General features: G+C 35.1%; 1 protein-coding gene and 1 long non-coding RNA gene across 3 annotated transcripts; both read right to left on the bottom strand.

The window, feature by feature from the left end:
* Positions 1-4,807: 4,807 nt before the first annotated feature.
* On the bottom strand, positions 4,808-6,301 carry LOC138369753 (uncharacterized). The gene is made up of 4 exons (XR_011229922.1): positions 6,235-6,301; positions 5,673-5,874; positions 5,371-5,537; positions 4,808-5,139 (listed from the first exon to the last, which is right to left on the bottom strand). It is a non-coding gene; the product is annotated as an uncharacterized lncRNA (long non-coding RNA).
* Positions 6,302-18,066: 11,765 nt separating this feature from the next.
* On the bottom strand, positions 18,067-20,119 carry LOC138369752 (uncharacterized). Of its 2 annotated transcripts, XM_069333194.1 has the most exons (4): positions 19,948-20,119; positions 18,925-19,045; positions 18,676-18,747; positions 18,067-18,408 (listed from the first exon to the last, which is right to left on the bottom strand). In XM_069333194.1, exons 1-4 carry the CDS (start codon positions 19,993-19,995, stop codon positions 18,134-18,136), a joined length of 516 nt encoding a protein of 171 aa, XP_069189295.1. In that variant the 5' UTR covers positions 19,996-20,119; the 3' UTR covers positions 18,067-18,133. The 2 variants fall into 2 exon arrangements, with proteins under 2 accessions (XP_069189295.1, XP_069189296.1); XM_069333195.1 differs by lacking the exon at positions 18,676-18,747.
* Between the last annotated feature and the right edge of the window lie 5,343 nt (positions 20,120-25,462).

The raw sequence follows: 25,462 nt of genomic DNA, 5'->3' as shown, positions 1-25,462 counted from the left end.
ATATATATATTATATATATATATATATATATATATATATATATATATATATATATATATATATATATATATATATATATATATAATGCGAACAAGCCTGATGGTGGGTAGATTACAAATTCTTGAAGCAATTCACATAAGAATAGAACAACCTACCATGAACTCCCAAATCACGGAACTATTTACTCTACCCACCATGAGTGTAAGCACAAGACCGGAACATAACTTTCTCACTTCTCCCTTTTTCTGTTCATTGTCTGCTCCTACGCTCCCCTGCTATCCTCTTCTTATTCTGATTACTATCTCCTTCTCATTCGGTTTTATAATAGGAGCTGCCTCGTATGGGCCAATAGGCCCTCTGCAGTTCTTATTATTACTACTATCCCCTCTACTACACCTTACTTTGTTGCCAAGAGCATATAAGCAGCAGAATAGCAAATATTAACTAATCTACTTTGAAGTGTGGTCGGGAACACACTTGCGAGATACTGTACCGACTCTCAGTGCGCTCAACTCACACCATTGTTCAGCAAGGTTTAACCTACATACGTCTGTATGCTCGACTAAATATGCCACATATAATACAATACAATACAATACAATACAATACAATTTTATTTAGGTAAGGTACATACATACAATAAATTTTTACAAGGATTGGTTGACTTAAAGGTAGAGCTAGTACATACAATGCCTAAAGCCACTATTACGCAAAGCGTTTCGGGCATGATAAACTTAAATGACAAGCTTAATACTAATTGAGCATAATGAGTAGAATGAAAACAAGAAATGAAAACATAGATGAAAAAGCAGCACAAATACAATTATGTCGACAAACAGCGCTCTTTAAAGAAAAACAGACATTGGTTGACAATAGAAGGGTAAGGTAGGTTACAGGGAGTTTATTAGGTATAGCTTCGTTTTTAACTTAACCTGGTTGAGAGAGGTACAGTCTTTAACATGGTTGGGAAGGTTTCCCTTTCCACATGGTTTCCACATTCTGGGCCCCTTGATTTGTAGAGCATTTCTAGTTTGATTAAGTCGTACTCTAGGAATATCAAAACTGTATTTATTTCTGGTGTGGTGCTCATGGGTTCTGTTGCAACCTTCTATGAAGCTTTTGAGATCAGGATTGGCATTATAGTTTAGCGTTTTATATATGTATAATACACATGAGAGAATGTGTAGTGACTTAATGTCTAACATATTCAGAGATTTGAGTAGGGGTACCGAGTGATGTCTGGGGACAGAATTGGATACTGACCTAATAGCAGCTTTGTGTTGAGTAATTAGAGGACGTAAGTGATTTTGGGTAGTAGAGCCCCAAGCACAAATACCATAGTTGAGATATGGATAGATAAGGGAGTAATAGAGAGTCACCAGGGCAGGGCGTGGTACATTATATCTGATCTTAGAAAGAATGCCCACAGTTTTTGAAACTTTTTTTGATATGTTTAGAATGTGTCTCTGGAAATTCAGCTTGTGGTCAATGAGAATGCCAAGGAATTTGCCATCTAATTTGTTACAAATTTGGGTATTGTTTATTTTGAGATTTATTTGATTAGAGGATTTATTGCCAAACAGAATATAGAAAGTTTTGTCAATGTTAAGGGTGAGTTTGTTGGCAGGATCAGGATTCCTCCCTTATGTTGACCAATCCACACACTAGAAAATGAAGGAATGACGACGTTCATTCGTTCTCCAGCACGGCGAATGGTTGGAAGTCCTTATGATATTTGTAGGCAGTCTTCTCAAAGTCTTCTTACGACCCTTGTCCTTTATGACACTTCAGGACGAATTTTTACTGCTGCTATTTCTATTGAAAGCTTTCTACTCTACGTATTTCAGCCTCAAATACCCGTTGCCTCCATCTCCCCATTTCTCTCTCTTTCCTTCTCCCTCTCTCAAGCAATCATGAAATGTGACACCCAAACCTTGCCCGAAACGCTGTGCACATTAATGGGTTTAGGTATTGTATGCACTTGCTCTATCTATAAATCCAACATTATGTTTGTAACTCATCTATGTATGTACATTTACCTGAATAAACATTTTGACTTGATTTTTTACCATCCCAAACAATAAAGCCCAGTACTTATCCTCCATACCTACTCAACTTTTAAATCACACATCAATACACAACACTCACTTGAGTGTTTAAGGTATTTTATATTGAGAGTATGCATGCCTTCGTATTATGAAATCATATTGATGTGATGTATCATTGAGAATTGGATTTAATCAGAGGATTCAATGGTATCCCAGGTGGCATTAATTTTCACAAAGTAGTTGCATGGTGGTCTACAGTGCTAGCTTGAGAGTACCAAGTGAGGGGTTCGAATCCTCCTCTTGGCTACCACTTTTTTTTTTCCAGTGATAGTTTCAGAGGGTTGAGAAAAACACAGCATGAGGAAAATATTTTAATATAATCCAGTTTTATTGTATTATATATCCAATCCATTGGATATATTGGACTATATCCAATCCTATCTTAGTGATAGACACCAATGTGTAGCCATCAATAATATAATCTCTCCCATTCTACCAATAACCGTTGGAGTGCCTCAGGGCAGCATCTTGGGACCCCTACTATTTCTTATATACATTAATGATCTGCCTAATGTCTCTAACATTCTGAAACCTATTTTGTTTGCTAAAGATACTACCCTAATTTACTCCAACCCCAACCCACATACACTAATGATGTTGTTAATAATGAACTAAAAAAAGTCCACTTATGGATGTCAACCAACAAACTAACACTTAACATAGAAAAGACCTACTACATCCTATTTGGAAGCAAATCTACAAATGCAATTCAGCTTCAGATTGACAATGTAAACATTAGCAATAAAAATGATGGAAAGTTTCTTGGCATATTCCTAGACAAGAGACTCAACTTCAGTACCCACATACAACACATAACTAAGAAAGTCTCTAAAACAGTTGGTATACTCTCCAAAATCAGATATTATGTTCCTAACTCTGCTCTCATCTCTCTATATTATGCACTAATCTATCCCTATCTCAACTATGGTATCTGTGCATGGGGTTCAACCACTGCAAACCACCTCAAGTCCATCATCACCCAGCAAAAATCAGCTATCAGAATAATATCAAATTCTGCTTTCAGACAACACACAGCCCCCTTGTTTAACTCCCTAAACATGCTAAACATAATCTCACTCCACAAATTCTCTTGTGTCAACTACATTTACAAAACCTTATTCTTAAATGCAAATCCTTGTCTGAAACTCTTCCTGGACAGATGTAATAGGACCCATTATCACCACACCAGAAATAAATATCTCTTCGATATCCCCAGAGTTAAACTTAATTTGTGTAAACACTCTATTCAAATAAAGGGACCCAGTTTATGGAATTCACTCCCTACTGAATTGAAAAGCTGTCCAACTTTTACATCATTCAAAATCAATACTAAAAAGTACCTAATTTCATCTTCATAGTTTTTCTCTTTTTGCCTTAAAATTGCACTGTATTTATTGCTACCCAATCTCCCAACCTTTTTGTTCCCAATTTGAACATCTTTACCATTGAGATCATTGCTGTTTTCTTATATGTGCTGCCATTCTATTGTATGGTGTTTATAAATCTTGTTTATCTGTATTTTTTGCTACCCAGTCTCCCAATCTTTATGTACCCATTCTGAACATCTTTACCATTGTGATCACTGCTGTCTTATATGTGCTGTCAATCTGCTGTATGGTGTCTATTAATCTTGTTTAAATTACTAATCAAGCTGTCAATGTAATCAATCAGAGCTTTAATATAACAATGTGCTTTAATATACTTACTTATCTCTCTCATCTCATTTTTCTCTTGTAATGTAACTTCATTTATCAATTCTGATTGAACTTACCTACTTAAAATTATCTGCTAGATTAAGGACCTGCCTGAAACGCTGCGCGTACTAGTGGCTTTACAAGAATGTAATTACTGTACTATCCAATGTATTCTCACAAACCCAATGTACCTTCTTGTATATATATAAATAAATAAATAAATAAATAAATATTAAAAGACAAAAGTATATGCATATAAAATATTAGTTTAGTTTATTTATTATGCACAACATACCCATCCTGTGAGTGGCAGTGGAAATTTTTAGAGGCACATAATGGGCTTATAAATGAACAACAAAATTCATGTAGTTATAAGAATCTCTGTAACTAAGCAACATAATTTGTGTGGTCAATTCATGTAACCAAGCAAGAGGACAAAAGTAAGTAAGTAAAAATTTAAAAGCCTATCTTGTATCTATTTGTTAAACACAGAAATCACAATAGTGTGATGCCTTAAATCTATGATTGAGGTCAGTTGAACTCCCGGTTGGAATTCTTTTGCCATGTCGTAACACAGTCCATTAAAGCTCGTGTGGGATCCTCTCGGACATAGGTTAGAACCCTCATCATGGCCCTTGTGGATTTGTTCATTTGTATCTATTCATTTTGTAAATACATGTCTTCATCTTCATCACTTTCTAAGAGCTCCAAGAAAGGCTCATAGACCTCATTTGGCTGGTAGGAACTAAATAAATGTTTGGCTTCAGTAAGCTTGTCAGCACATTGCTTTTGACCCTGATTGAGAAGAGCCAATAATCCACGTTTCTCTTCTTCTGACAGAATTGGGTTTTCAATGGTGTGCGTGTTAGAATCGTGGAATATAATATTTAAAACATCTTAGAGTCAAATATATACTGTACCTATTTAGTTGTACATAATGCAAATATATAAAAGTATAGATTAAGTAAAACAAAAGGATACAAATAATAATAATAAAAGCCATATTCTCCACAGTACCACTCTTGAAAATGGAAGTGTTTCATAGTTTAAATGTGAAAGGTGATGGCAATATTACTCTGACTAATTGAACACATTTAAGTGAGTTGAGTGTTTTGAAGATCTAAATTGCAAAAAGTATTTTGAATTTCTTACCTTGCAGAGACATGAAGGGAAAGAATCACATTGTAATTCTTGAATATACTCGGATAGTTTGTCCCTTTTCTTTTTGTAGTACTGTAACCATGTTATCATTTCTTGAATGGTTAGTGATTCCTCCTCTCTACATCTCTTCTGGAGCTCAAACTTTTCCACTGCACTTCCTTTTTCAGTCAGGGACACTATAATGCAAAATGAAAATACAGTATGTGATTGACAAATTATGATAATGGGAATCATTTGTGAATTAAACATCATTAAAAATTGTATCTATAAAATTTACCTTTAGAAAACAAACTCAATTTAATGGTATTGCAGTCTTTCCATATATAAAAGTACAATTAATACAAATAATATATAAATATTTGAAAATGCTGAGAAAACTAATGAATCATTAGATCTTGTGTAAATACCACTTGTGTTTTGATGAAGCAATAAATTGTGCCATGGAAGGATGCCAGTTAAAACATCTGCTTCAGACAAATCCGGATGGTTCTGATTGTAGATTTTCATGAGATCTCGTAGTTTTTTTTCTCAACTTCATTTTTGTTTCTCAATACAGCTCTCATTTTAGATGAAACTGTAAAGTTTCAGGTTGTTATCAAGCATTTGATTTGCACCAATAGTATTTTACATAGAAAAACTAATTTAACAACCGTGTACTGTATTAATGTTTAGGTTTCAGTGAACAAACAAAAAAGCAATTAATGTCTACCTGCATAAGTGGTAATCTGATTTTTGCGATGCCTTATATTCTCTCCATATGCCTCGATAGTATGCTCAATGTTATTGGCAGAGGATCTGTTATTTAAGGATCTTGCAATGATCAGTAATTCTGATCTCCATTTCTCAGTAACAGATTCTGGGACATTAAGCCTGTGAATCTCATTTGAAACTGCTGCAGCTGTCTCTGTGGCCTATTTAAAAATAAATGCCATCATATTTATTGTAAAATTTATGTTCAGAGTTAAACAAAGTCTTTTGAAACTATCCTTAGTGCTTTCTCAAGGTCTGAGTATGTGTTTTTCAGATTCAGACCTTGACAAAGCACCAAGGAGTGTGTGAAAGACTTGGTGTAATTCTTTACATAAATTTCCCAAATACACAAGTGGGTTTTTATCCAATTTGTCTATGAGAAGAAAATACCATTAGTGTCTTATAATAAGATTAAAGATAAATAAAAACATGTATATACACTTGATTCATTGTATAGAACAATTGTATATTTATATATAATTCTATATTTTCATTGTATAGAACAATTCATATGTTAATACCTTTCTGAATCTGGCAACTAATGCCCGAGGCATTCCATTAATTTTTCTGTGATTCCAAAAGAGTGCCGCCTCTGTCAGTTCTTCTGTACGCTCTATGGAAATAAATTTAGTTATTCATTGACATAATAATAGCAATAATAATAATTTTTATTTAGGTAAAGGTACATACATAAGAGATTTTACAAAGTTTGTTGGCTTTATAGATAGAGCTAGTACATACAATGCCTAAAGCCACTATTACGCAAAGCGTTTCGGGCAGGAAAAAACACTAATGACTAAAGCTTAAAACTAATGGGTAAAAAGAAAAAAAATGCGTTGAGTACAAATAAAAATAGAGGTAAAAGAGGGGGAACATTGTTGAAAAAGCAGCACAAATACAATTACAAATTATTACAGAAAATTACATTCAAACAGCGTTGATTTGAAAAAAAAAACAAAAAAAAAAACATACATGGGTTGACAATAGAGGGGTAAGGTAGGTTACAGGGAATTTATTAGGTATAGCTTCGTTTTTAACTTAAACTGGTTGAGAGAGGTACAGTCTTTAACATGGTTGGGAAGGTCATTCCATATTCTGGGCCCCCTTGATTTGTAGAGCATTTCTGGTTTGATTAAGTCGTACTCTAGGAATATCAAAACTGTATTTATTTCTGGTGTGGTGCTCATGGGTTCTGTTACAACCGTCTATGAAGCTTTTTGAGATCAGGATTGGCATTATAGTTTAGCGTTTTATATATGTATAATACACATGAGAGAATGTGCAGTGACTTAATGTCTAACATATTCAGAGATTTGAGTAGGGGTACCGAGTGATGTCTGGGGCCAGAATTGGATATTGTCCTAATAGCAGCTTTGTGTTGAGTAATTAGAGGACGTAAGTGATTTTGGGTAGTAGAGCCCCAAGCACAAATACCATAGTTGAGATATGGATAGATAAGGGAGTAATAGAGAGTCACCAGGGCAGGGCGTGGTACATAATATCTGATCTTAGAAAGAATGCCCACAGTTTTTGAAACTTTTTTTGATATGTTTAGAATGTGTCCCTGGAAATTCAGCTTGTGGTCAATGAGAATGCCAAGGAATTTGCCATCTAATTTGTTTCAAATTTGGGTATTGCTTATTTTGAGATTTATTTGATTAGAGGATTTATTGCCAAACAGAATATAGAAAGTTTTGTCAATGTTAAGGGTGAGTTTGTTGGCAGTTAGCCACAGATGGACTTTATTTAGCTCAGTATTTACTGTGGCATTTAGAGCAAGGGGATCAGGACTGGAGTAAATGAAGGTTGTGTCGTCAGCAAATAGAATTGGTTTGAGGTGTTGGGAGGCATTTGGAAGGTCATTAATGTAGATGAGAAAGAGGAGAGGGCCAAGTATGCTGCCCTGGGGAACACCAATGTTGATAGTTGGGTGGGCAGAAATTGTATTATTCACAGAAACACATTGGAGCCTGTCAGTAAGGTAGGATTTGAGGTATTGTAGGGAGTGTCCTCTGACACCCATAATGATGTCATTTAAGAAGAAGGATTTGGTGGTTGACAGTATCGAAAGCTTTACGCAGGTCCACAAATAACCCAACAGGGAACTCATTTTTATCAAGAGCTGTATGAATCGAGTTAAGCAAACTAATAAGTGCATCGTTAGTGCTTTTTTTTTGGGCCTGAAGCCATATTGGCAAGGGCTAAGTATATTGAGTTTGGCTAGATATGAGTAAAGCTGCTTATAGATTAGTTTTTTCAAAATTTTTGACAAGTTTGGCAGGATTGATATAGGTCTGTAGTTGTTAACATCTGTGAGATCACCACATTTGTGGACAGGCGTTACTCTCGCTTTTTTTTGGAATATCTGGAAAGGTTTGGAGTTCAAGTGACTTGTTGAAGAGCAAAGCAATAGCAGGGGCTAAAGATCTGGAGGCTTTTTTGTAGATTAAAGTTGGTATCTCCTCAAGGGCACCAAGACTTGGTTTTAAGGGAAAGGATTATCTCATTGACGTCAATGGAATTAATAGGCTTTAGGTACAGAGACTGGGGATAGTTCCCTGTAAGATAGTCCTTAATGTCAGTACTGGAAGATTGGAATATCATTAGCAAGGGATGAACCAATGGAAGAGAAGAACCTATTGAACTCAATAGCAGAATCAGAGGCTGAAAGCTGACCATCGTTATTAGACAGGAGAGTCGGTTTGTTATTTAAAGACTTCTTTGATCCCAATATTTGTGAAATTGTTCTCCAAGTTTGTTTAATGTTGCTCTTTATTTGGGTAAATTTATCTTCGTAGTATTTAGTTTTGGCTCGTCTAATTATCTTAGATAGCAATAATGAGTAATTCTTTGAGAATTCTTTGGAGACAATTCCTAACCTATACTTCTTCTCAAGGTCATGTTTTTTTATTAATAGATTTAAGTATTCCCTTTGTAAGCCAGGGATTGTTTAAGCCTTTTGGTTGTGACTTGTTTTGTAAGCATAGGACAGTGGGTATTATAAAGGCTAAGAGTTTTTTGAAGAAAAGATTGAACTGCTAGGTTGATGTCCTCTATGTTACCTAACTCGGACTCCCAGTTGACATTATCAGTAGCAGTTATAAAATTGTCTATAGCAGTTTCATTGTGTAGTCTAAAACGTATCTCTCTTGACTCAAGAGGTGGTTTGCTAATGTTAGTTAAGAGAAATGTGGGGTAATGGTCTGTAGTGCTATCGGTGATTATACCTGAAGTAAGCGGAGAGGTTATGTTTGTCCAGATGTGATCTAGAGTCGTGGCAGTGCTATCAGTGATTCTAGTAGGTCTAGTGATTAAGGGTATGAGGAAGCAGGAATTCATACAGTTGAGGAAGCTAACAGCAGTAGGGTGTTCTGGCTCGCAGAGGTCAATATTAAAGTCCCTGCGATAATTAGGTGGTTTTTGTTCAGTCTGTTATCAAGTATTAGATTTCTAAGGTTTAAGTTGAATTCGGACACATCAGTGTTAGGAATTCTATAAACTGCACCCACAGACAGGATAGACTCGGCACCCTTGACTCTGAAGCTGGCGAAGATATACTCCCCACAGCAGTCTCTAGTTCTAATTCTTTTAAGCATGTTAGTTCTTGGTGGTAGTAAAGAGCAGTGCCACCACCTCTCTGAAGTTGACGACAGTTGTGGATTGCTGAGTAGTTAGGCATGTTAAAGAGTTGAGTAGTATCCTCTTTCAACCCATGTTTCAGTAAGTATCTACTCAGTAAGTTTTCAGTAAGTATCTACTTCAGCCCTTGACAAAAAATGAGTTCCGATTGGACTCTTCATTGACCTAAGAAAAGCCTTTGATACTGTTAATCACAACTACCTCTTACTTAAACTCCAGCATTATGGAATCCGAGGCCTTGCCCTTGACTACATCCGATCCTATCTTAGTGACAGACACCAATATGTAAACATCAATGATACAACTTCTTCCACTCTACCAATTACCGTTGGAGTGCCACAGGGCAGCATCTTAGGACCTCTTCTATTTCTTATATATATAAACGATCTGCCTAATGTCTCTAATATTCTCAAACCTATACTGTTTGCTGACGATACTACTCTTATCTATTCAAACCTCAACCCACATACACTAAATAATGTTGTGAATAATGAATTAAAAAAAGTCCACTTATGGATGTCAACGAACAAACTAACATTAAACATCGAAAAGACTTACTACATCTTATTTGGAAGCAAATCATCAAATGATATTCAGCTACAGATAGACAACATCAACATCAGTAATAAAAATGATGGCAAATTTCTTGGCCTATTCCTAGACAAGAGACTCAACTTCAGCACCCACATTCAACACATAACTAAGAAAGTCTCTAAGACAGTTGGTATACTCTCCAAAATCAAATATTATGTTCCTAACTCTGCTCTCCTCTCACTATATTATGCACTAATCTACCCCTATCTTAATTATGGTATCTGTGCATGGGGGTCTACCACTGCAAACCACCTTAAGCCCATCATCACACAGCAAAAATCTGCTATCAGAATAATAACTAACTCTGCTTTCAGACATCACTCAGCTCCATTGTTTAAATCCCTGCTAAATTGCTAAATATTAAATATTAACTAAATATTATTAATATTTAGCTAAATATTAACTCCCTCCACACATTCTCTTGTGTCAACTACATTTACAAAACCCTGTTCTCAAATGCAAATCATGCTCTGAAACTCTCCCTGGACAGATGTAATAGGACCCATTATCACCACACCAGAAATAAATATCTCTTTGATATCCCCAGGGTCAAACTTAATCTGTGTAAACACTCTATGCAAATTAAGGGACCTAGTCTATGGAACTCACTCCCTAGTGAATTGAAAAACTAAAACTTTTGCCTTATTTAAAAGCAAAACCAAAAAGTACCTAACTTCATCTTCTTAGTTTCCTACACTGAGCTTTAAATTTGCTCTGTACCTAGTGTTACCCAATCTCCTAATTTTTATGTAATATCAAACAACCTTATCATTGTGTTCATTGCTGTCTTCTTCTATGTGCTAGCCATATGCTGTATTGTGACTACCAATTTTTGTCAACTACCATTCAAGCTGTCATTGCAACCAATCTTATATTGTTTCTGCTGTATTGTGCCTACCAATTTTTTGTCAACTACCATTCAAGCTGTCATTGCAATCAATCTCAGCTACATATGTGCTTTAATATACTGTACCTACAATTTTCTCTCATCTTTTTTTTCATTTCATGTAATCTGTTATCATTTTTTTGTCTATAATTTTTGCAAGTATTTACCTCCTTAAAATTTTCTTAGATTAAGGACCTGCCCGAAACGCTGCGCGTGCTAGTGGCTTTACAAGACTGTAATTACCATATTTGTATCCTCACATTCCTTATGTACATTCTTGTATATGCATAAATAAATAAATAAATAAGTATAATAAAAGAGAATTTGTTGTCAATACCTTCAATCAAGGCACTAACATCATCGAAGTGTTTACCTAAGGATCTAACGTTCAAATTGATTACAGAGATATTGTGATTATGAGTTAATACATTGTTTACATCATGTGCTGCAAAATATCTGCAATTTAGATCATTAAATTGATTATTGTCATAGATAGTGGATAAGAGGTTAAGTTCTGGGTCTATACTTGACTGCATAAAAAAAGCTGATTGCAGGAAAAACAAGAAAAAAAAAGAAAAAAATGTACACAATACTGTACCAAACAAACACAAAAGGGGCTTACAGGGGTACAATGGAGTAAGGGAGTATGGCTAGGCTAGGAAACCTAGGTAATAAATGAGATTAAAGAAAAAAACATAAACATGGACTATACAAAACACAAGATACAGATATACAAAACAAAAATATAAACAAGACTAAGCAATACAAAAAAAAAAATTGAGCAAAAATGAAAAATGAGGTAGATTGCTTACAGGTACTCTCAGGTACACTGTAAGTAACAATAGACAGATAATATGTATCAATATAGAAAAGAATGTCACGATACAATAAGATAAGTAATTACATGAACAGATGAAAGACAAATCTGCTGTAAAATAGAAAGTAATTATAGCAAAACACAACAATATAATAATATAACAATACAATAAGAGCTTACAAAGTATTGAGTCTGCTAAATTAGAGAATAATTATGGCAAGACACAACAATAAATGCAAGTAAACAAAGAATTGAAACAATTAGAGGTAGAATTAAGGTCACTAGATAGCCATGGAGGATACACAAGTTTGGCGGAGAGAACAAAAAATCAGTAGAGACTGTCAAGATGAATATATAAGAAAATTTGACAAATGATAATTGTAAAGTAAAATAATCTTAAAGATAATAAATTTTATGAAGCTTAGTTTTAACTTATAATTATTATGAACTTAATTAAAAGAACAAAAATGAGATCAATAATTGATTTCAATAAATGACATAGATCAATACAAATAAATTTAAAATATAAATGGAATAGGGTAAGATTAGATTTAAGAGTAAAATTTTACAATGAAACTGAAGTAGATGCTTGCATAAGTGCATGGAGACTTGATGGATTATTTAGGAAATTATATGAATAAGAGAACATTAGGTAAATGGTAAGGCAGAGACAGCACCTTAGACAAAGTTAGATTAAGTTAGGTTAGGCTCAGGCACTGAAAGAGTTATTTTAAGTACGGGCATTGGTCGGGTTCAGGTTTTCAGATATACCACAATCACTTAAAAGGCCAGGAGTTGTTGGTCACATTTTATTTCATATCTTTTTCCTGTACCTTCTTTCTTCGCAAAAATCGTACCATTCCTAGTGTAGCACTGCTTGATAAGACCAGGTTTTTGTTTGCGAATTTGGCGCAGCCTGTAGAGGAGGGATCCACGCTGCTTTGTAAGACACTCATTTATATAGAGGTTTTTTTGCTTAGCAGCTGTTTGTATGAGGTCAAACTTCGCAGAGGGATTTGTAAGTTTGATGAGCATTCTCCTGTTACGGGGATTGTTTTTATCTATCCTAATAGCCGATTTGATTTGAACATTGACACTGATCTTTGAATTAATTAGGGTGTTGGCTATGTTACAGCAATCCTTACCTTGTTGTTCATCAGGTAGATCAGTAGAGCTAATTATCAGGGAGTCATGAAGTTGTTGTTGCTCTTGGTCATCTTCGGAAGCCGCCTGGTGAGTCTGAAGGAGATTGGTCTGTTTTTCCAGCTTTTGAAGGAGGTCACTTTGAGCTGTGAGGGTTTCTTCGGCCTGAATCGTACGTATTTGATCCATTGCATCATTTGCAACAGTTTGTATGTTGAGAATTTCTTGGTTGTTGTTCATCGACGATTTAAGGAGGCGGTCTATGGTATGTTGTTGTCGGGTGACTGTGTCTTGGAGGGCCAAAATAGCTTCTGATTGCATTTTCACAAGGTTGTCCAGTTTCTGGAGCCATGGATTACTTCGGAGAGGTTTGAAGTTTATACAGGGAGCCATAGATTGAGTGAATTCTACAGCTAGAGATCCGAGGTGAGTTGAAGGGGGGGAGTGAGGAGGGGGAGCGGATGCTGTGGGACATTAGGATGTGGGATGCTAAGCGGACATCTTAATACTGTGTCTCAAAATACTGATTGGAAAGTAAAAGGATGATGATATTGATGCTGTCTTAAGTGGAATGAATTAATTGTTATTTCAGAGGAAACAAAGAGCTCAAAAATAGTGGTAGAGTAATAAGATTAAAAATATCAGGATGTGAAAGAAAGCATAAAAACAGGGACAACTTGATTTTTCAAACAAGGATTATACATGTATATGTTGGTTGCATATGAGAATAATGCTACTTTTATGAGCCAAAATGCCTTTCGGCAATTTCCTATATTCTTATATTATTTTATAACATTATCTGGATATATATAACCATCAAATATTACCATTGTACTGATTTGATTGAAAGGTACAAAATTAGAACTAGATTAAACAAAAATTAACACATACCAGCTTTAAGCATGTTCTTAGTGTTGTTGTTATATTTTGAGAAGTAGGAAAATACTTGCTCTGCCTCCTCCCCAGATGTCAGGCCACTTCCTTCTTGCCACCGCCCTCCATACAAAACCTTTGACATAATAGCATAACGTTTGTTAAAAACTACCTACTGTATTAACAATTTGCATTTAACATAGATAAATCCTTACATATAAGAGTTTAAAAGAAATTATATTTTCCAACTTACAGTAAAACAAAGTCAAAATATTATTACAGTATTAGATTATTTACCTGACAATACCAAGAATGTCCTTTGGCATGTAGGACTCCTAAAAAAAGGCTTTCCTTGCCCAAGTGAGAACTTCTGTTCTCTTGATGAAATCTTTAAGGCCCATGGCCAGTATTTACAGATGATATCCTGGCATATGAAGGACACATTTTGTAAACGGTTCATTTGCAAATAGTGGGCATAACTGTAGAGCTCTCCCTGATACATATTTAATGCAGCAAGAATAATTCCATGTCGACAGGAAGCCATGCTTATGCCGGTTTCATCCAAACTTCTAAATGAAACAGGTTTATTTTTGGCAGCTTTCAATGTCGACACTCCACACATATGGCTACTTTGTTGGACAAAAGTAAAATTATATATATATATATATATATATATATATATATATATATATATATATATATATATTATATTATATATATATATATATATATATATATATAATTATATATATATATATATTTTTCATCATATATATATAGTAATATTTTTCATCATTCTATATGCATTCCATATATTTTATAGATTTTTTTGAACATGATATAGTTAGGAACCGTCCAATTTATATACATTATTGATAATGTCTCAAGCTAATATATAAAGGTACTCTTCAAATATGGTATGGGTAAAAACCTGGTATTTAGGTCTTAGGTTTCTATTTGAAAACCTGTTTTTAGGCTTTCGAACAGATGTAAAAATATTCTTACTTGAGTTTTAAGGTTTTGAATAGTGGAAACGTGATCTTGAAATTCTTTGTCACAAGCGAAGATACCACTAGAATAATATGAGTTTCTGATCCCTCTGGAATGATATTAAATTAATGAATGTTCATTGTGTGAGACATTTTGATGACAGTTAAACATCATTTCACTTAAAAACTAATTCAACTACCCAAGCTGGCATTGACATCATAATCCCTCCTATTCTAAATGAATGTATATAGTGAAATAAATATTTTTTAATTAGTAAAGCCTTAGTCCAAATAAAAAAATTCAACTGAAGTTGAAAGGCAAGTAATAAAGGTGTAATCAGTTAACAATTAAAAAAAATTTGATTAAAAGTTGCATGACACTATATAAATATTATACAGTGCTGTGTTTATAGTACTACAAACATATTACTACACCTTACATTATACCTTAACAATCATGAGCAGCATTAAATATTTTAACTTGAATATTTACCTCCCAACTTTGTTGTAACGATACAGTTTCTTGTTGCCAGGAATATGTACAGCCACAGGTGTTGTATCACATGCAGGGCACCCCTTGTCAAATTCTCCTTTTATTCTCCCAAGTTCATACTGATGGAAACGCCATTCAAAGAAGACTCTTTTTGTTGTCTCAAAATTGATGGGACCATGCTAAGATGTAAAATGTGTGTAAGTAATTATCAAAAAGTGCCAAGCAGTGGCATGTTAAGCAACAGACTATAAATACCTGCAGGAAATGAAAATAAACTTACATGAGCATTACATAAAAAGAGAAATTGTTAAAGAGTGGTAATCCATTTCCATTTCTTATGATATTAGACATATATAATATATATTTAGAATATTCATGCTATTTATTAATTTAATAATATTTAACCCTATTTCTTAAATAATGACAATGGATTTGCTTAGTAACAAACTTAGTTTTTAAGTTTATACACCAATTTAATACTTGCACTATTAAAACAGTAATGGTATGAAAACTTACACGCCCTCGAGAAGCACCAAATAATTCCAGTGCACTAACTAATGCCTGAAGAGAAGTTCCAGGGCTGCTTCTCTTGAGAAAATGCCAGGAATCCAATATATTTATGCTGTAGAAAGTGCTACTATTTCTTCCAGTTGAATAAAAACCAGACTGATGCATGGCTTTCCCAAGTTCTTCATCTACATATCCGCACTTGCACCTAAATATTGGGGTATACAGATCATACCTTCCTGCCCCCCACAAAAAAAATAAAAAAAATTGGAGTAAAACAATTTTATTTGGCAAGGGATTCAAGTGTGGCTATCAATATATGTGTAAACCAACCCATAAACAATTCTCTGTATGGTTATAAATGCATATGTGATATAAATACGTCTTCATAAGTGAAGATACAGTGGTAAAGAGAGTGAAGTATAAATGGTTATATTGATGAAGACTGTAGCCTGGGTCACCTGAGAAATGCCAGCTACCAATACTAGTATCAAATAAATGTTTCTTAAAGTAACCTACCACTTAAAGTTACAAAGATGAACAAATTATTGGAGCTTAAAGTTGTAAACTTGCTCTCACTGCAGTTCGGGCAGGAATTAGGTGGATGTGCTGGTACAACAGGCTCTGGTAACAATTAAATTTACAAGATCAGCTATGCAGCAAAATAAATACATGTTTCAATCATTACATTTTAAATTACTAATAATTTTTTTAGCATTAACTGGAGTTACATGAAAGATTTATATTTAATAACAAATAAAAATTCATTTATTTAAATAAAAATATGTAATTAATGAGGTAATCAATAATTAATGAGCAAAATGACCAATACAAAAACTACTAAAAAAATTATATGAACTAAATAAAATTTTAAAACACTGCTTGGTTTAGGATAGAAATGAGAGTATAAGAAACAGACTACAGGTACATTACTTACTCCAGTGAATGACATTCCCATCTGAACACACAGTTTGTGTTGGGTCTAAAGGCTCGAAGAACCCATTTTTCCAGCAGAATCGCTGGTGGAAAGGCATTACAAAATGCTGCTGCTGATCACATTTATGACACAAAAAATGAAAGCAGTCTTCACATTTTATGCTTGCCTCACAACTTCTACATTGTACACAACATTTGCCTGGTTTTCCAAAAATAATGTAATTATGTACTTTGAATGGTAATACTGGATTTAGAAATATTGTATACCAAGTTTAAAAATGACAAACACCTAAGTGTATTCAGAGATTGACATTAATCATGCATTTCATAATTACATTGAAATTTATCCATAATTACACACTAAGGATGTTATTTACCTTTATCTGGAACACCCAACTTCGACAATGTCCAGCTAAACAACATTGACCTACGTTCTCCCTATTTAATCTCACTATTTTTTCTTCTTTTTTGCCAATCAGAAATGCTTGCTTGAGAATCATAAATTTCCTCCAGTTCTGCAGCAAGTACTTTGAAATATGGGATTCTAAATTAGTCAGGAAAATCTTCAAGAGCAAATAGATGTAATAAATAAAAGTGTATTTTATACATATTAAATAAGCATCTAGAACAACTGACAGCTTTCAGTAATGTGTTAGTTAGACTATGATATATATATATATATATAATATATATATATTATATATATATATAGTAGATACTAGGTACTAAGATTATATTACATTACATAGTTCAAATAGGGATGTACCAGAATTCAATGATTTTGGTGTTTGTTCTGCAGCTGGTAAATATGTTTGAGTATATTTGGTACACTAGTTGAGAAGTCAGAACTTTGAATGTGTGGAGGTGAAAGAGAAGCAGGCAGAAGAGCTGTTTGGCAGAAAATCAACCTTTAAGTATGGTAATTCCACAACACTTTATCTATTTTTAATTTGTAAACTATCTACATTTTTTTGCTGTCTATGACCATCGCTGCCCCTATCTCCACCGAACACCGGTGTATTTGCGGCAATGCAAGGGCAGACCAATATGGCAGCCATGGCCTAATCTGTCATAAGACACAGGGAAAGATTGCCAGATATGAAGCAGTCAATGACATTATCAAAAAAAGTTTGGCTAGTTTGGTTCAGATGTATTACAAACAAAGAGCAACGGTTTCAAGTTCAACAAACCAAAATGTAGGGCTGACAACAGGAAATTATTTTTGACCCAGAGGGTTATTAACACATGGAACTGCCTACCCACCAGAGCTGTAACTGGCAAAACTGTGCTGAATTTCTAAATATACCCAAAAAAAGATCATAAAGGCAAATGGGGGGAATTTCGACAAGCCGCGGGCTTCCTGTACTCTTCTAGGCTACTAGATTTTGTGGCATTCAGGTAAATATCTGTTTTCAAAGGAGAAGTTTACTATAACCTTGGATTATCTATAAACAAATTTTGAATAATAAAACACCAAAAACCTAAATAATTTTAAGTCTGAGGCAAAATGAAATCTACACTAGCAATTAAACCTATCATTATACTATGATATAGGAACACACAAACATGGGTCATGGAATAAATAACTAAATAAAAAATTACCTCCTGATAAGTTTGAACGTTGTGTTTGATTGATTTCAATAATCCTGCAGTAATTTTCTCCTTTTCCTTTCTTGTTTGAAGGCTTCAGATAATTTAGGTCCTCAATATTTAAACTTCGCTTCATATATTCACATTTTTTCTGGAGAGCTGAGTTTATTTTCAAATATTCACGATGAAGGTTCTCTTTAGCTAAAATTGCTAGTGTCTGGAGACCTTCTGTTAAAAAAATATACATTCTCAATAGGATACATTATAACTGTAGCAAGAGAAGCTACATTAAATGTTTTGATGTAATTGTCTAAACCAATGATCAAAGTGATAGAAATTATAATGGGATGATAGATTTCAAGCCAATTATGCTGAGCATAGAAAAAAAATTCTGTTGTTATTGTTAAAACAAAGACTTACTGTATTACACAAGGTTGTAAACTTTGATATTAATGTATTATAAAGGCCATAATCAAATGATTTTATAAACAATACCATCATTATTGTCCGGAGTTATTCTTGGTACATCTGGTAAGTAAAGATAGTTTTCAGGAGCCAAGAACGAATCTGCCAAAAAAATATTGGACGTTGTACATTCCAATTTGTTACAATAGCCTAGTACTGCATACTAATACAAATTAAAAAACAAATTGGAAATAATAGCTAGGCTAACCTAACACAATGACATAACATAACACATCTTTATTTGTAATTTTGTTAAAAGCTGATTAAATGTTTTTTTACCTGCTAGTATGCTGGCTGGGGTCGATCTTCCAGGCATATTTATTCTATTGACTTGTGGTCTTAATGCTGCCGCAGTAAAAGGATTTGTGACAGACATTGTACTGCTTTCTGTATCATCTACCTATTACAAATACAAATACAATTATTTATTCAGGTAAAGTACATACATACAAGGTAAGATACAAAAGTAGATGGATTTATAGATAGAGCTAGTACATACAATGCCTAAAGCCACTATTACGCAAAGTGTTTCGGGCAGGAAAAACACTAAGACTAAAACTTAATACTAAAAGAGATTAAAGTATAAATTGTGTTGAAAAAAATAAGAAAAAAATGGAAAAAAAGGGAGGGGGGGGGATGAAACATGGCAGAAAAAAAGTAAAATACAATTTGGTCAACAAACAGCATTGTTTTAAATAGAAGAGATGGGTTAATATTTTGGGGGTTAGGTTACATTGAGTTAATTAGGTAGTACTTTGTTTTTAACTTAAACTAGTGGGGAGAGGTACAGTCTTTAACATAATTGGGAAGGCCACATTCGAGGTCCCTTGATTTGTAAAGTATTTCTAGTTTAACTAAGTCGTACTCTTGGAATATCAAATAGGTATTTGTTTCTGGTGTGGTGCTCATGGGATCTGTTACAACCTTCTAGGAAGCTTATTATTTTATTTATTTATTTATTTATTTATGCATATACAAGAATGTACATAAGGAATGTGAGGATACAATTATGGTAATTACAGTCTTGTAAAGCCACTAGCACGCGCAGCGTTTCGGGCAGTACCTATTATAAAAAACATAATTGATAAAAATATGCTGCATACTAAAAACGTATTGGAATGTGTATACCAATATGCAGTAAAATATATTCTTCCTACGCATAACAAGCAAAACTTTAATACTGCAACAAGTTTTTGAAAATTATTTAACTAAACAGCAATGAAACATTTGCATTCTTTTCAATTAGTAAAATATTACATATGAAGGAATTATTTACATAAATGCCGAGAAAACTTTACATACCATGCCCAAATCTAGGATCTTCTTCTTGATAGTAGGTGCAGTTTGCATGAAGGATTTGTTCTCCCGATGACTGCAAAATCTAGGATCACGTGTGTTATTGTTTTTGAACGAATGATCACATGTTTACATTCATTGCGATGAAACTAACAACTTTTAATTATATGCAGCTTTTTATATCAACTGTTTTACTTAAATTATTTTCTGTTATAGGTTCTAAATACTGTCTCCACTCGATCATACGGACTATATGGGAAGGACCCTCAGCCAGATTATCACATTTTTTGGATAATGGTACTTTTTCACCTACGAGACCAAAAGTGACAATTTCCAACTACTTTTATACTACAAACAACATAATTTGAATTGCCTTGCCACATATAATTATTAAATATTCAACTAGAAACCTCAACTTACCTTGTTGGTGTTCGTCTTCTTGATTGATGCCACACATCTTGAAGTTAAGAATTCTTAACAATTTACGTAACCTATACTAACACAACACTTAAAATTACTGTACAGTTCATTAAGCAAAGTTAGTTTTGACTGCCAGCTGCTGAAGCCTCACTGGTTGAAGGCATTTGGGTTGCCTGTGAGGCTTCGCTTGTTGAAGGCGCTTGCATGCGCCTCACTTGTTGAAGCGCTTGCATGTCCTCACTTGTTGAAGGCGCTTGGCTTGCCTGTGAAGCCTCACTTGTTGAAGGCATTTGGCTTGCTTGTGACGCCTCGCTTGTTGAAGGCGCTTGCTTGCTTGCTCCTCACTTGTTGAAGGCGCTTGGCTTGCCTATGGCGCCTCACTTGTTGAAGGCGCTTGCTCCTCACTTGTTGAAGGCGCTTGCTCCTCACTTGTTGAAGGCGCTTGGCTTGCCTATGGCGCCTCACTTGTTGAAGGCATTTGGCTGCCTGTGACGCCTCACAGGTTGAACAACACATAACTTGTCTTTAATTGCTAGGACAACCTTCTTCCTCTTAACACCTCCAGAACGATTGATGCTGCTACCAGACATAGTGTTGGCCAAAAATATTCAAAGTTACTATGAAAAAAAAAAGTTATTTTAAAAAATATTTCACTAATGGCGCAGCACTGTGTATAACACGAGGGACGGACGCACATGGGTTGACCAGTGTTGGACGGGTCCACTTGGGGTGGGGCAGCTATAGTGCGTTACGTAGGCCGCCAGGATAGGCCGAATATTCATCCGGCCAAGCCAGCTTTTATCCGGTTCCTGTGGCCATTTTGGCCGGATATTGTGATAACTTTATCCGATCACGATTTTGGCCGTATAAGGGCGTTTTCCGGATGTTTGAATCCCGGATAATCGCGGGGTTACAGTATAACTAATATTTGCTTCTTTCTTATGCCATTTGTAATTAATGTCATAAAGCTTTATCATCTGAATGCACCAAACTGTGCCTTTTCATATTTCCAAACGGAAGTCGAACACCTGAAAATGAATATATCCATGAAAACTGAATCAAGTCCTACTATTTGGAGAATTGTTAGTTCTTTTTCATACTAATATGTCTAGTTTGTGTCATATAAGTATTCATCCCGATGGTTGGTAAATATTGGTGAAACAGAAGGATAAAAGTCAAACATCTGTTAACTTTTCTTTTAAAGTACTGTATAGCTGGAAAATATCAAGGCAAACCTTCGACAATCTGCCGATTTCCTTTCCTCTTCAAGGCTACTATTGTTAGTGTCTGTCACGGCAAACCTATGTAAAATCGGAAAAAAAATTTCAACAGGACCCTGCACTAGAGTTGATGTTGGGAGATGCTCTGCTTCGTGGCTGATGGATTAATATTTGACTGTTGGTCAGGACTTGAGCATTGTTAATTACAGTTACACTCTGTTGGAGCACTAGACGGTCAATGGTCGTCGTTCTTCTTTATGATAGGTTCAGTTTATTGTTTAGTCACGGGAGACATCTCCCGTCAGGCAGGGTGCGATCGCACCTCCACAGATCTCCAGTATCATCTACTGATACTGGTAATGGCTCAGAGAGGGCATCCACTTATGGGCTACTCATGGCTGTGCCATTTTTTGGGTGGCTTAATCTTCATCAATCACCAATCAATCAATCTATTGTTTAGTGGCCAGTATTATTCAGTTTATTGGCCAGTGCATGGGCATCAGTTCTCATTGACGAACGAGCAAAAATTAGAAGGATTTAAATCGTAATTTAAATAGTTATCTCATTCCTTCTTTCCTTTGAATGTCAGTGACTGTGCTTCTGCTATGCTTAATTGCCTCAAAAGTGGCCAATTTTCATGATACCTTAAATTATAAAGGCAAAATTTGGGCCGAGTATACAAGTATAAGCAAAATTGACTGAGTATCCACAAAAATTAAGAAAAGAAAACAGCACACCTGTTTCATTAAAGAAAACGTATTCCTCGTTTCGGGGAGAATATTCTAGGGAGGCCAGCCGGTAACTGGAACAGCCCGGTAAGTGCATTTATGTACTAAATGCGTAAGTATGAAAATGTGCTTATTACACTTAGTATTAAAACGTACTGTCTATTCGGAGGATGGCTTGTAGGGAGTGCATTGATTTAGATTTTGTTTAGTTTTTGAATAAACCATTTAGCTATTAAATTGTCCTTTTATTAATTTCCATTTTGTGTAATTTATGTGGATGGTTCCGTACCACGTGTGTAACCGGAGAGGCCGAGTTGAGTTGGACGCCGATTCTATCACCGAATCAGAATTTATTATTCCCTTTGATTGTTAATTAATTTCACACTTACGGATATCCAAGTCATATATTACAAGTGGGGATAAGCCCCAAAGTATATTAATGTGCATGATCGATCCAGACCTCGATCATTGCTCAGTGTTACTGGTCTGGTGGAGCCAGCGAAGGCGATTCCAGAGCTTTGCTAGAAGTCTATTTCATGTCATACGGGTTGTAGAATCTTAAGTCGGTCAATCGTCTTAAGACCATGTGGCGTGTCTGTCTGGGGAACAGACAGACACAACACAGTGGAAGCATACATATACTATACATCACTAGACCTACTAGAATCACTGATAGCACTGCCACGACTCTAGATCACATCTGGACCAACATAACCTCTCCGCTTACTTCAGGTATAATCACCGATAGCACTACAGACCATTACCCCACATTTCTCTTAACTAACATTAGCAAACCACCTCTAGAAACAAGGGAGTTAAGCTTTAGGCTGCACAATGAAACTGCTATAAACAATTTTATAACTGCTGCTGATAATGTCAACTGGGAGTCCGAGTTAGGTAACATAGGGGACATCAACCTAGCAGTGCAATCTTTTAAGATCAGATATTATGATCTGCAAGCAGTCAATGAGCAGTGCAATCTTTCTAAGATCAGATATTATGTACCACGCCCTGCCCTGGTGACTCTCTATTACTCCCTTATCTATCCATATCTCAACTATGGTATTTGTGCTTGGGGCTCTACTACCCAAAATCACTTACGTCCTCTAATTACTCAACACAAAGCTGCTATTAGGACAATATCCAATTCTGGCCCCAGACATCACTCGGTACCCCTACTCAAATCCCTGAATATGTTAGACATTAAGTCACTGCACATTCTCTCATGTGTATTATACATATATAAAACGCTAAACTGTAATGCCAATCCTGATCTCAAAAGCTTCATAGAAGGTTGTAACAGAACCCATGAGCACCACACCAGAAATAAATACAGTTTTGATATTCCTAGAGTACGACTTAATCAAACCAGAAATGCTCTACAAATCAAGGGGCCCAGAATGTGGAATGACCTTCCCAACCATGTTAAAGACAGTACCTCTCTCAACCAGTTTAAGTTAAAAACGAAGCTATACCTAATAAATTCCCTGTAACCTACCTTACCCCTCTATTATCAACCCATGTATGTTTTTTTTTTTTTTTTTTCAAATCAACACTGTTTTAATGTAATTTTCTGTAATAATTTGAAACTGTATTTGTGCTGTTTTTTCAACAATGTTCCTCTCTCTTTTACCTCTATTTTTATTTGTACTCAACGCATTTTTTTCTTTTTACCCATTAGTTTTAAGCTTTAGTCAGTAGTGTTTTTTCCTGCCCGAAACGCTTTGCGTAATAGTGGCTTTAGGCATTGTATGTACTAGCTCTATCTATAAAGCCAACAAACTTTGTAAAATCTCTTTATGTATGTACCTTTGCCTAAAAAAAAATTATTATTATTATTATTATTATTATTTTCTACAAACAACTCTTAGCCTTTATAACACCCACTGTCCTATGCTTACAAAACAAGTCACAAGCAAAAGGCTTAACAATCCTTGGCTTACAAAGGGAATACTTAAATCCATTAACAAAAAACATGACCTTGAGAAGAAGTATAGGTTAGGAATTGTCTCCAAAGAATTCTCAAAGAATTACTCATTATTGCTATCTAAGATAATTAGACGAGCCAAAACTAAATACTACGAATATAAATTTACCCAAATAAAAAGCAACATTAAACAAACTTGGAGCACAATTTCACAAATATTGGGATGAAAGAAATCTTTAAATAACAAACCGACTCTCCTGTCTAATAACGATGGTCAGCTTTCAGCCTCTGATTCTGCTATTGAGTTCAATAGGTTCTTCTCTTCCATTGGTTCATCCCTTGCAAATGATATTCCATCTTCCAGTACTGACATTAAGGACTATCTTACAGGTAACTATCCACAGTCTCTGTACCTAAAGCCTATTAACTCCACTGACGTCAATGAGATAATCCTTTCCCTTAAAACCAAGTCTAGTGCCCTTGAGGAGATACCAACTTTAATTTACAAAAAAGCCTCCAGATCTTTAGCCCCTGCTATTGCTTTGCTCTTCAACAAGTCACTTGAACTCCAAACCTTTCCAGATATTCTAAAAAAAGCGAGAGTAACGCCTGTCCACAAATGTGGTGATCCCACAGATGTTAACAACTACAGACCTATATCAATCCTGCCAAACTTGTCAAAAATTTTGAAAAACTAATCTATAAGCAGCTTTACTCATATCTAGCCAAACTCAATATACTTAGCCCTTGCCAATATGGCTTCAGACCCAAAAAAAGCACTAACGATGCACTTATTAGTATGCTTAACTCGATTCATACAGCTCTTGATAAAAAGGAGTTCCCTGTTGGGTTATTTGTGGACCTGCGTAAAGCTTTTGATACTGTCAACCACCAAAACCTTCTTCTTAAATTACATCATTATGGAGTCAGAGGACACTCCCTACAATACCTCAAATCCTACCTTACTGACAGGCTCCAATATGTTTCTGTGAATAATACAATTTCTCCCACCCTACCCATCAACATTGGTGTTCCTCAGGGCAGCATACTTGGCCCTCTCCTCTTTCTCATCTACATTAATGACCTTCCAAATGCCTCCCAACACCTCAAACCAATTCTATTTGCTGACGACACAACCTTCATTTACTCCAGTCCTGACCCCCTTGCTCTAAATGCCACAGTAAATACTGAGCTAAATAAAGTCCATCTGTGGCTAACTGCCAACA

This window comes from Procambarus clarkii, chromosome 29 (genome assembly GCF_040958095.1).
Source record: "Procambarus clarkii isolate CNS0578487 chromosome 29, FALCON_Pclarkii_2.0, whole genome shotgun sequence".
Classification (NCBI taxonomy): domain Eukaryota; kingdom Metazoa; phylum Arthropoda; class Malacostraca; order Decapoda; family Cambaridae; genus Procambarus; species Procambarus clarkii.
The sequence above is the reverse complement of the archived record's forward strand: the minus strand, read 5'-3'. Positions and strand labels throughout refer to the sequence as shown.